The 12,200-nt window shown below is 35.7% G+C and overlaps 2 protein-coding genes across 2 annotated transcripts; one reads left to right on the forward strand and one right to left on the reverse strand.

The window, feature by feature from the left end:
* The first annotated feature begins 3,159 nt into the window (after positions 1-3,159).
* Positions 3,160-5,010, forward strand: LOC137237101 (leukocyte receptor cluster member 1 homolog). The gene is made up of 3 exons (XM_067760354.1): positions 3,160-3,565; positions 3,622-3,721; positions 3,780-5,010. Exons 1-3 carry the CDS (start codon positions 3,543-3,545, stop codon positions 4,614-4,616), a joined length of 960 nt encoding a protein of 319 aa, XP_067616455.1. The 5' UTR covers positions 3,160-3,542; the 3' UTR covers positions 4,617-5,010.
* LOC137237100 (formylglycine-generating enzyme) lies at positions 3,196-5,881 on the reverse strand. The gene is made up of 3 exons (XM_067760353.1): positions 5,272-5,881; positions 5,038-5,209; positions 3,196-4,972 (listed from the first exon to the last, which is right to left on the reverse strand). The coding sequence occupies exons 1-3, from the start codon at positions 5,804-5,806 to the stop codon at positions 4,663-4,665; spliced, it is 1,017 nt and encodes a 338-aa protein (XP_067616454.1). The 5' UTR covers positions 5,807-5,881; the 3' UTR covers positions 3,196-4,662.
* Positions 5,882-12,200: the final 6,319 nt, after the last annotated feature.

Here is a 12,200-nt window from a genome sequence, read left to right on the forward strand (position 1 = left end):
AACATCGACGTCGATGGCACTACGCTACCGAATTTCCTACACCCCAAAATCTTGGGTGTGACGTTTGATCAGGATCTACATTTTGGTGAGCACGCAGCCGCAATTGTTCCGAGAATTCAGAGCCGTAACAAAATCCTCAAATCACTCGCTGGCAGTACCTGGGGAAAAGATAAAGAAACGCTCATGACTACATACAAAGCAATTAGCCAGCCGATTACGTGCTACGCGTCACCCATATGGTCACCAAGCCTTAAAATTACCCACTGGAAGAAACTACAGGCCTGCCAAAATACTGCTCTCAGAATCGCCACAGGCTGTCTTCTTATGTCCCCAGAACACCATCGGCATAATGAGGCGAGAATACTACCCATCAGGGAGAGATGAGATGCTGACCAAACAGTTCCTGTTGAATACCCAGAAACCTGAGCATCCCAACAGACATCTTATTGATGAACCAGCACCGCCTAGGGGCTTAAGGAGTCATCTCCGTAAGCATTTTTAGGAAATCTAACACCCCTTTTCTTATGGTCCACCCCTCGGCAAGTTTCCTTGGACTCCCGTTAGAGGATATTGATGACAATTTTTGATCGGTCGCGGCTGTTAGGTGGGGCGAAGCATTGCTACAACAACAACAACAACTGGTTTTAAAATCGCTTTTTATAATCGGATTTTGTTCTCAAGACTTAGTTCAGACTTTTCTCCAAGGAGCCAGTACATTTTGTTTGTCTTTATTTTAAGTTGTTAGCGCTTTGCTTTATTATGGTCTTTCCACGTAAGTTTTCGATCTAGGTGCATTCCAAGATATCTTACTTAGTTCTTCTGGGGAATAGGTGTGGCATTTATGTATACTTGAGGACGGTTTTCTCTTCTGGTAGTGAAAGTCACATGACCAGATTTGTCGGTATTCACTTTAACATCCATTTCGTTGGAAAGTCAGAAGTGAATATCGTATAAAGGACAGGTCCCAGCGCACTACCTTGAGGTACCCCGGCCTCAATTGAGTGTATTTCGGAACGCTCATTCCTGTGTTTTACATAGAAGCAGCGATCGCTCAGATACGATTTTAGCATTTGATAGAATGGCAAAGGAAAATGATTTTTAATTTGCAAAGAAGGCCTGGGTGCCACCCCGATCGAAAGCTTGCTGTATGTCCAAAAATACTCCCGAGCAATAGTATAACATATAGCTCAATCAGTTTTGATAAATAGTGGACGCGCATAGAATACATAGAATTAGTGCAGAGGGTGAAACATAGACACATATTTCAGTTACATCTGAGTATAATGCGTATTGAAATTTAGTAGTACTAATTTTATGCGTAGCAATTTCAGAGGTGTATTTAAAGTTCGTCGCTTATACGCCAATTACACGGCTCAAGTATCCTTGTGCCAATTACCAATTTGCAGAAGTATTTGCCCGGTGTGTGCACTGGTTGCGCTATTTGCGCAGAGAACTGCGCTAAAATCAAAACGATTTTGATATTTACGCATGTCTGCAAATATTGCACATGCTTTTTTCTTCGTGTGTGGCGAATCTTACACTGTTTACCTGTGGTTCCTGATAATATAACATCAGAAATTATTGCTTAAAAATGTTAATATCGAAGGCGTAAGGACCATCTCTAGCTTGTAACAGGAATTCACACAAATTCAATAATACATAATAATTTTTATGCAATTAGAACACATGTTTCATTTGTTGCGCTAGTTGAAAAATGAATATTGCGCAGTGCTGCAATGAGTTGAGTTGGTCTTGCATTTAAAATATATATTTTATAAATACAATGGAAAATAAACGCTTCTGGTTCGAGTTTTTCGACTTATACCGTGAATTACCAGCACTGTGGAAAATAAAGAGTGATTTTTTAAACAATTAGTGCCTTTTTTATACAATTAAAACATATGTTTCATTTGTTGCGCTACTTTAAAAATGAATATTGTGCAGTGTTTTTTTGGGCCGTGTATGTCAAAATTTTCATTTGCACAAATTTCGTCGTTTTATATTTGCGCATGACTTTTGTGTCATGTATGGGCCGTCTTAGCAGTCCATATAAAGATTAAGCGTAAACGTATATAGATGTGAAAAAAAACACAGCTAGTGTATGTTTGCATTTATGTCGACCTGTCACCACCTTATATTGTTCTACCCACAGAAAAACACAAGTAAATTTTACTGTTGCGGAGCTGGCAACACTATTCACTACCTTCATGTGCACTGTTGTCATGTGATGCAAAGAAAAGAAGCTAGATTGGCAAAAAAAAATTGCTAGAAAAGGCTAAATTTAGAAAAAAAGAAGCTAAAAAAGGCCAGAAATTATTTGGTTAATTCATTAAATTTTTTTTATATTTTAGTTTACACATTTGTAAATAAAAACTTATAAACATAACTTATGCATAAATTCCTGTTTCAAAACATATCAGGCACATTTTCCTTGACTAGCACATGGAATTACTTTAAATGATTGCATATGTGTATATACATATAAAAAATATTACAAACTAATTATTTATATAAAATATTCCCCGTCTGAAGAATCAGAAGAGCTTAAGTCTGGGTATAAAGTTTGGCTATTTACCAGAGAGATCATCGGTAATTTCAAAGTCATTACAACATTTAGATAAGCGTTTTAACGAGCTTCTAATATTAAGCAGCGCATTAAGCATTTTAATTTTTAGTTTGTTCCTTTAGTTTTCAGAATTTTCATGCCACTAAAAATTCTTTCAACCTCCGCGCTACTGAGTGGTAATACTAAAAATTAAATATGAATTCGCCAAGTTCTAAAAAGGAGGTTCGTTTAATACATTTTTATGTTCTCGGACTTCCGACCAAAATTCCATGGTGGAGTGTACATTTTTCCGTTGTATAGTTATAAGTTTTCGCCACTGCAGCTCTATTAATGCTATTTGACTTGAAGAATAACTATATTTCTCTTTTTCAAAGTAAGAAAATACATCTGGCTTTGAAATTTTCAACGAATTTTCAGCAGAAAAAGAATTAATCTTTTGTAGAGAACTCATATTATTAGGTATTAGGTGTTACAGGAACTATTGAAATTATTTTATTTTAGAAATTTTTAAAAATACATTCGGAGTAAAAAAGGCTAGAAAAAAGTCACGAAGCTAAACCCCAAATTTCGAAGCTAAGTCTAGCCTCGAAAAGGCTAACCTGGTAACACTGGTCACGTGTTATCGCTCATTTAATTGCAAAACAATAGTACCCACAGGTATTTCGCGAATAACTTTTAAACGGTGTAAAAAATATAATTACTGCTTTGGATACTGAATATTGACGAAAATACGCGTCTTTTGGTACCCCTATCGATATGTGATACGAATTTTAGGTGCGGGACTAAGTTGGAATGTTACTCTGATATTTCATAAACTAAGTGTCCTTGAGCTGCGGATTACATTTTGGAGATTTTTAGGACCCCCTGTACACCTAAATATCAACACAAGTTAGAAAATGGTGGTACATTGTATAAAATCCAACTCCTAAATAACTTATAGGCGCTTATCTAGCTTGTTCTAGCACTACAAGAAAAAATGAATATTCTTCCTAAGAAAAGGTTTGTGATGTTAATATATTGGATTTCCTGTCAGGAGTAAAAAAATAATGTTTCAGATGGCATGTACGAACGAAAGATAATATCGCTCGTGTACGAAGGGATGAAGCTGAAGCCAAAGAAGAAGAACGAAAACGGCAGGAAAAACTCTTGTTAGCTGTAAATATCCCATAATGTTAAATTATTTCCAAATAAACAAAGAGTACTTTTATTTCAGGAAAGTGAAGCGCGAATAAACTTTTTGAGGAAAAAATCGGGCTTAGCTTGGCCTCACAATGACGTCAACAAAACCAAAAACCCACCGAACGAATCTACAACATTGGTTGGGTGTAAAATTGATGGTCAGGAGCATGTTAATTTGTTTGCTGATTACAAATCACACATTAAAAAGACAAACAAAGCTTTAGAGGATGAGAAAAAGGAAGAGAGGGAAAAATATGAAAAGCAAATTGGATACTTAATGTATTTAGGCCAAGATACGAATGAAGCGCTCAAGTCGCGAAGTTGGTATGAAGTAGCACCTAAACGTGCAGAAGTTGGTGACTCCACATTCGCCGAAAAAGACTTGAAAAATAAACAATCACAAGATCCTCTAACTCTTATTAATTCACTGATTCCCACTTTGGCTACTAAAAATATTGAGTCTACCACTTCGAAGCTTACGAGTAAAGAATTGAGTACATCTATCAATTATAACACAAAGAGTAAAAAGCGGAAGCGCGAACATCAGGAGCAACATTTTACGAAACATAAAAAAGCCAAAAAAGCAAAGAAGTACAAAAAACGTAAAAGAGAAAAGTCTAGAACAAGATGTACATATAGCTCAGATGAAATTGATTTTGAAGAAAGACAACAAATCAAAAGAAAAAAGTTGGAAAATCTTCGTAGAGAAAGGCTAATACGGGAAGCTAATGAGCGTGTTCGTCAAGAAGCTCTACTTGCACCCACAAACATGTCGGAAAATACAACCATAAAATCAATTCCAATACCACGAGTAGTCCAGAAATATAATAGTCAGTTTAACCCGGAAATAGCAAAGCAAAATATGATTTAAGTTGTATAAAATTTATATATTGATAAACTTTGGATATATACTTATTTCATACATTCTTTGCACAACGAAAACCTAAATTTCCAGATGAGCTATCTGCCGTATTTTGAGAGCGAGCAGCACATCGATAACGATAGCAGTAAGACTTATGACATAGATATGATCCCCCTTTCTTCACATGTTGTGCATTTGCACCTACTTCATCTTTATTCCAGAAATCTTGAGTCCATTCCCAAACGTTTCCTACAATATTATGCATATCATAGTCATTTTGACGAAACTTTTTAACCGGACATGTTGTGGTATAACCATCTTTTACTGTATTTCCATCAGGAAAATCGCCCTGCCAAATGTTAAGCCTAATTAAGTTGGAATAAACTATTTACAATTCCTAAAATATATTGATATAGAGCTGTGAACTTGCCAATGCTCTCCACGTGGTGATAGTTTATTTCCCCAAGGAAATAGTTTTCGCTTCTTTCCGCCACGACAAGCCACTTCCCATTCGGCTTCAGTGGGTAAACGTTTTCCAGCCCAATTGCAATAAGCTATCGCGTCATGCCAAGAAATATGAACAACCGGATGCTCTAACAAGTCTTAGAGGGGAACGAGTATATTTATAATCGGATAAAATACCTTAATGCATTTAAAAACTAACCTTCTACGTTACTCTGTTCGCCCTGTGGATGACGCCATGAAATTCCTTTGATCTTAAACCACCATGGTGCGCTTACAACACGAAAATCCACGTATTTCTCTTGAGTTTGGGGCGTTAAAAGCGTCTTAAATATAAAACTATCGCCGAAACCTTCTGCTTCGGTGGTGTAGTTGGTAGATTTTACGAAACTTCTGAATTTTTCGTTTGAAACTTCGAATTTGTCTAAATAAAAGTCCGCTATTTTAACCAAACGCTCTGGCGCTTCACCGTCACTTGGGAAGTGTGGTTCATCGGTGCCTATTAAATATTTTCCACCTGGTATGAAGGACATTGTTGGATCCTCAGGGTAGTAATCGCGATAACGTGTACTGATCCTGGTTCGTTTTTTACAAACTGGGACATCATCAATGTGTCTTAGAGTGGAGCTAAATGTATTATCTTGCCGATCTAGTCCCTTGTTGCACCCACAATCCAATAAAACAAATACAAATAAGCAATTAAAATAAACATAAATTAAGCTGATTCGTAACATCATTGTAAAAATATTTTTCTTGCAAAAAATTTGGGAAAGTGATAGAGAACAAAAACACAAAAAATCGGTAAGAGGAATGAAGGGATCATTGTGAATTCATACACATGGTTCAATTATATGGTTGGCTCATCTCATCGGCTGATTTTATTACTTCATTGCATGGCCGAAGGGATTGTCAAAAGATGGCAAACTCAAAATGAAACCAACACATTGGCAAAATTTTCTTACACATACAAAAACTGCTAAGTTTTATGCATGGTTCAATTATGTACAGGTTGGCTCATCTCATCAGCTGATTTTATTTATGTCATTGCATGGTCGAAGGGATTGTCAAAAGGAGATGGCAAACTCAAAATGAAACCAACACATTGGCAACATTTTATTTACACATACAAAAACTGCTAAGTTTTATGTTTCCATTCCATACCATTCGCACCAACACCAATACACAGATTTTGACAATTTGAACAGACATATGTTGCTTTACAGATGAGCCAACCTGTATATAGTTGAACCAAAGAGGATAAATACAGTAAGAGCCGTCACTCGTTATTTTGTGGCGAGTATCTCGCTGGAAATTGGAAAAATTGATGCCGAATGTTTTCTGAGAGGGACATTTTTAATTGTCTCACATTTATCCATGCCGTGTAGGCCCCTTGTGCAACTGTGATTTTGGGAAAAAGAATTAAATTAATTAATTAAATACAGTCGAAAAATAAACACAAATACCCCACGAAAATGTATATAAGACATTTATAAACATCTCGTCCAAAAAAAAAGTAGCGACTACCTCTCAGTATACATCGAGTAAATGCCAAAAAAATAACGAGTGACGGCTCTTATTGTATTTATCCTCTTTGGTTGAACCATGGTTTTATGTTTCCATTCCATATAATTCGCACCAACACCAATACACAGATTTTGACAATTTTAACAGACATATTTTGTTGCTTTACAGATGAGCCAACCATATAATTGAACCATGATTCATAGTATGAATGATATAGTTTCGTATCAAGTCATCTTTGTTCATACAAGTGAAAAATCTGTCAAATAATAGCTGACAGAGAGAATGTCTGTCGCGACTCGCGAATAGCCAGAGAATGGAAGACAGGTTTGTTTTGTGCTCGCGATTATTAAATCGAAATGCCATGAATTGCCCATTTCTGTTTCAATTTAGCTTTTCTTTAAAATGTGTACACAGAAAATCAGAATACATATTAATATTCATTTCTAAAATCTAATTAATAGAGAAAATGTGAGCAACCAGTTAAGCAAACATTTTAAAATATTTAAATAATGCAATATACCAGTCGTCTACAAAAATGTTCGAAAAACACTATTGAGTAAATGATTTTGTTAATCGAACAGCGATTGAACTGGTGTTCGATGCTGTTTACTATTGTGAACGTTTTTTTTTTTCAAACATTCGCCAATGGTATGAATTCACAATGGCCTGCATCACCTGTTACATCGCTGTTCGAGTACTTAAATCATTTTCTCAATTGTGTTTTTCACACATTTTTTTAGTATTCCGGTCTTGTCCATTGTTTACTATGGTATTGTCTTTTCGTGTGAGCCAGGTATGCACCCATGGTTCAACTATATACAGGTTGGCTCATCTGGGGCCCTATTCGCTAACTGTGAGTTTTAAAGTGTACACAAGAAATTGTGTAAACTGTGAAATTCTGATTCTGTAAAGCAAAACTGTGAACAAAAAAACTCACTGATAAAAACTTCGTGAGTTTTCTTGGCAGCCAGTGTACACTATTGTGACATTCAAAACTCATACGCACTGTTACAGAATGACTTTTTTGTTTTCACGGCGTTTGATAAATATTTTCTCAATGACATAAGACTTTTACATTCAGCGCTCATTCAGCAAAACAATGTGCACAATAATTTACAGAATCGCATGAAAATTTAAAGTGTAAATTATGTGTGCAAATGAGTTCTCAATGAGTGTACATTTTTCATTTTTTCACAGGGAATTGACCCCCTGTAAAGCAACAAAATATAGGGGAACTCATGAAAGCATATAAACTTATAAGGTGTAAAATTATATCAATTTACACACGCGGTTATATGAACGCACCTAGTAATACTCTTGATAAACTTGACTGTTTATCAGCTGTATTATTGCCAAACAAAATTTTTTTGATTGTTATACAAATTAAAAATGCCAAGATTAAGTGAAAAATCAAAACTAAAACGCCTTTACTTGCTGATGTTGGAGATTTCTGATGAAAATGCCTGCTGTAATGTCTTCAAGGTTGCATTCCTTTGAGTTTACCGCGTTTACACAATAGGGGGACTCATGAAAGCATATAAACTTATAAGGTGTAAAATTATATCCATTTACACACGCTGTTATATGAACGCACCTAGTAATACTCTTGATAAACTTGATTGTTTATCAGCTGTATTATTGCCAAACAAATTTTTTTTGATTGTTATACAAATTAAAAAATGCCAAGATTAAGTGAAAAATCAAAACTAAAACGCCTTTACTTGCTGATATTGGAGATTTCTGAAGGAAACGCCTGCTGTAATGTCTGCAAGGTTGCATTCCTTTGAGTTTATCGAGTTTACACAATGAAATGTGCGCGTAAATTTATACAAATTGTGTAAATGATTTTTCATACAAAATTTGACAGCTGGTTTACGCACTAGATAAATTTATACGTTTACACACTTTATAAGGCATTTATACGGTTACATGAGTCCCCTAAATGAAATGTGCGCGTAAATTTATACAAATTGTGTAAATGATTTTTCATACAAAATTTTACAGCTCGTTTACGCACTAGATAAATTTATACGTTTACACACTTTATAAGGCATTTATACGGTTACATGAGTCCCCCTTATGTCTGTTCAAATTGTCAAAATCTGTGTATTGGTGTTGGTGCGAATGGTATGGAATGGAAACATTAAACTTAGCAGTTTTTGTATGTGTAACTAAAATGTTGCCAGTGTGTTGGTTTCATTTTGAGTTTGCCATCTCCTTTTGACAATCCCTTCGACCATGCAATGACATAAATAAAATCACCTGATGAGATGAGCCAACCTGTACATAATTGAACCATGGATATGGCTATGGAGAAATCATTGTGAATTCACAATTGGAGAAATGAAAACGATGAATGTCGGTATCAATACTTTTGCTGATACCAATGACATAGTACAGGTCAGGCATGCTTAACCAACGAAACGATATCATTTCGTTACGATAATCAACGTTAATAAACGAAACGAAGTCATTTCGTTTCGTTTATTAACGTTAAGATCGTCAAATTAACGAAATGATTTCGTTTCGTTTTCTGCCATATCAAAACGAAATCAAATCGTTTATGTTGATTATTAATTTCAAACTATGCTGGCAAAGCTGATTGATGGCGGAGTCATTAAAGGTGAAAGCATTAGCCAAGCTGATTGCAACTTTTCTCATGAATTTTGACAGTACCAACATTTCTCAGAGTATTTTTGACATTACCAACAACGAATTACACAAACAAATTACATAGAGTTTGTGTGTGTATGTGCGCTCGTTGTTGCCACCTTACGGCTTCACCATGGCTATAGCATTGCCAGCACAATTCAAACATAAAGTATCACGTTTTTGTTAACGTTTTTAACGTTAACGAAGCTTTTCGTTTCGGTTAAAAACGAGATACAATTTATCTTGATAATTTCTTTATCGATAATATTTCGAAGTGTTGCAACGGAAACGGTGGAAATTTTTTGATAAACGATTAGCTTAACGTTAAGGTGCATCCCTGGTACAGGTCTACAAGTAGGATATGTAGCAGCACGCACATACACAGCCACGCTCACCTGATAAAATGCTTGTTCTTGTTTGTTTTTTGTGTGGATTCTATTTGGCACTGTTGCACTTCTTAGGTCCAAGAAAAATGTAGTAGCTGCTAACGAAAACTGCGTAAAATTTTTATCGTAAAATTACACATCCCTCTTTAAAATTCGTATGTTTTGAACAATTTTGATTAACAAATTGTGATACTTTATTACCGGGGACGATTGCTAAAACACGACCAAAACCGTTGGGGGAGGTATTAGTAGACGCATTTTTGCCTCGCTTCCAATAATTCGAATACTTTTTTGCCTTTGGACTATTGATAACAGGACGAAACGCGTCTTTTCATTTCTCTTTCCACAGTTTTGGACGGGTTATTGCAGTCAACATTGGTTTCAAACAGTTTTTCTCGGAGAACTTTTGAACGGGTAGAAAAACTTAGCACCCGTGTTTGTATTCCTAATACTGGAAAAACTACGCGTCCTCAGATATCCCAATTCAAGACTTTTGCATATATTTCTGTAGGACCCATATAGGTGCACTAAATTTTCATACTAAATTCATTCAAAAAATATACCATCACAGCAACCCATATCTGATATTCCGCTCCTTTTTTTGTTTCCCTGCGTCGCTTCCAACGACAGCAACCCCGGTAATTTTGACACTTCGTTCAGTGTCAAACGCATGTTCCACGCAGGTTCCACTGAGTTCCACAATAGTTTGACACTGACCGAAGTGTCAAACTGGAATGTGTTAGAAAGAGAAAGGATTTGCTTCCTTCTCATGCATATCATACTTGTAAACCTGTACTATGACCAATGATTCCACAATTCACACACAAGAAATTGCTTCGTTCTGCCCAGCTACGTCACACTTGACTCCTTCAGCGAATGAAAGAAACAAGAGCTAAAAGAAAATGACGTAAAAATTGCCTTTAAAATAATAGGGGGACTCATGAAAGCATATAAACTTACAAGGTGTAAAATTACATCCATGAACGCACCTAGTAATATTCCTGATAAACTTAATTGTTTATCAGCTGTATTATTGTGAAAAAAAAATTTTTTATTGTTATACAAATTAAAAAATGCCAAGATTAAGTGAAAAATCAAAACTAAAATGTCTTTAGTAAGATATACTTGAAAATGACTTGCTGATGTTGGAGATTTCTGATGAAAATGCCTGCTGTAATGTCTGCAAGTTTGCATTCCTTTGAGTTTACAATGAAATGATTTTTCATACAAAATTTGACAGTTCGTTTACGCACTAGATAAATTTATACGTTTACACACTTTATAAGGCATTTATACGGTTACATGAGTCCCCCTAATGATTCTCATGATGGAATTATACACAAATCACACATAGGAGATTGTGCATTCACTAGTTCAAAATGCTTCGTTCTGCGCATTTACGTCACACTTGACTGCATCAGTGAATGAAAGAAAGAGAGAAACAAGAGCTAAAGGAAAATGTCGTAAAAATTGCCTATAAAAACGGTAAAAGTCTATTTAAGGGATCGGCTGCTAATACGCGTCAAAAAATATCGAGGTGTCAAAAGACGCGTATTAATCTCGAGAACAATTACCGAAGGCGGAAAATTTTATCTCCGTCCGGAGATATTTGTAGTTGAAGTTGGCGATTTCCATGTGGTTGTGTACCCACAAAAAAACTTGTGAACATAAGTGTTTTGTGCGGATATAGTTTTGGTCTCCAAACCGGTGTTGGACCCACTCAGGGTAATTTTTTATAAGCTCGGCCGAAGGCCGCCAACGTAGAAAGGTGTTCTGCGCAAAAATACTGTATATCGCAGCCCCGGTTTTGGAGGTACCTGTGGGTCTTTTTTCGGTTTTTCGTTAATATCTTTTGAACGAGTTAAAATTTTTAATTTCCGCCTTCGGATATTAATACTGATGTCAAGACGCGACGTTTGGACGCGTATTAGCAGTCGACCCTTCGACTAGACTATTACCTAAAAAACAGCTCAACTAATGTTTACATGCGCAATGCGCCACCTTCTATAATTGCGAATGTAAACATTAGTTCAGCTGTTTTTTATGGACAATTTTTACGTCATTTTCCTTTAGCTCTTGTTTTTTTCTATTTTTCCCCTGCAAAAATTGTTGGATTACGTGTTCCATTTTTTTCATGTTGGAGTACTCTAACAATACTCCTTTACCATCATATATATACTACTTCTATATCAATACCTTCCTATCTTCGTAATGTGCAAATTTTCTGTCAATCATTATTTGCTGAAACTGTGCAAATGTATGTTCTGCGCATGCGCGGCCTTTGTTAGTGTTAGTGAATTGTATTAGCGTGTGTAAAAAAAGAATTAAAGGGGTTCAACGGGTCACAATCCCCTTTACCCAACTTCTGCATACTAAATGTTATAAAATCTCAGTTTAGTCGATTAAACAATGAAAAGGCCAACAAATACAATACAAGGCTGGATGTATTTATTATTTAAGCATGGGCTGCAGCCGTACAAAGTACATTATTTACATAAATAGTAAAAAAAAAAAACGGGGCGAAGAATTCATATTTTTGAAATCATTTAAACGTTTTTAAAAATAATTT

This window comes from Eurosta solidaginis, chromosome 1 (genome assembly GCF_040869045.1).
Source record: "Eurosta solidaginis isolate ZX-2024a chromosome 1, ASM4086904v1, whole genome shotgun sequence".
NCBI lineage: Eukaryota > Metazoa > Arthropoda > Insecta > Diptera > Tephritidae > Eurosta > Eurosta solidaginis.

Bases quoted from the DNA above. Each gene is read 5' to 3' on its own strand.
- LOC137237100 (XM_067760353.1), bottom strand. From the start codon at position 5,806: ATGATGTTACGAATCAGCTTAATTTATGTTTATTTTAATTGCTTATTT. The intron at 5,210-5,271 runs GTTAGTTTTTAA...TTCCCCTCTAAG, and splicing joins CGAACAGAGTAACGTAGAAG to ACTTGTTAGAGCATCCGGTT. The intron at 4,973-5,037 runs GCAAGTTCACAG...CAACTTAATTAG, and splicing joins TCACCACGTGGAGAGCATTG to GCTTAACATTTGGCAGGGCG.
- LOC137237101 (XM_067760354.1), top strand. From the start codon at position 3,543: ATGAATATTCTTCCTAAGAAAAG. The intron at 3,566-3,621 runs GTTTGTGATGTT...ATAATGTTTCAG, and splicing joins AATATTCTTCCTAAGAAAAG to ATGGCATGTACGAACGAAAG. The intron at 3,722-3,779 runs GTAAATATCCCA...CTTTTATTTCAG, and splicing joins AGGAAAAACTCTTGTTAGCT to GAAAGTGAAGCGCGAATAAA.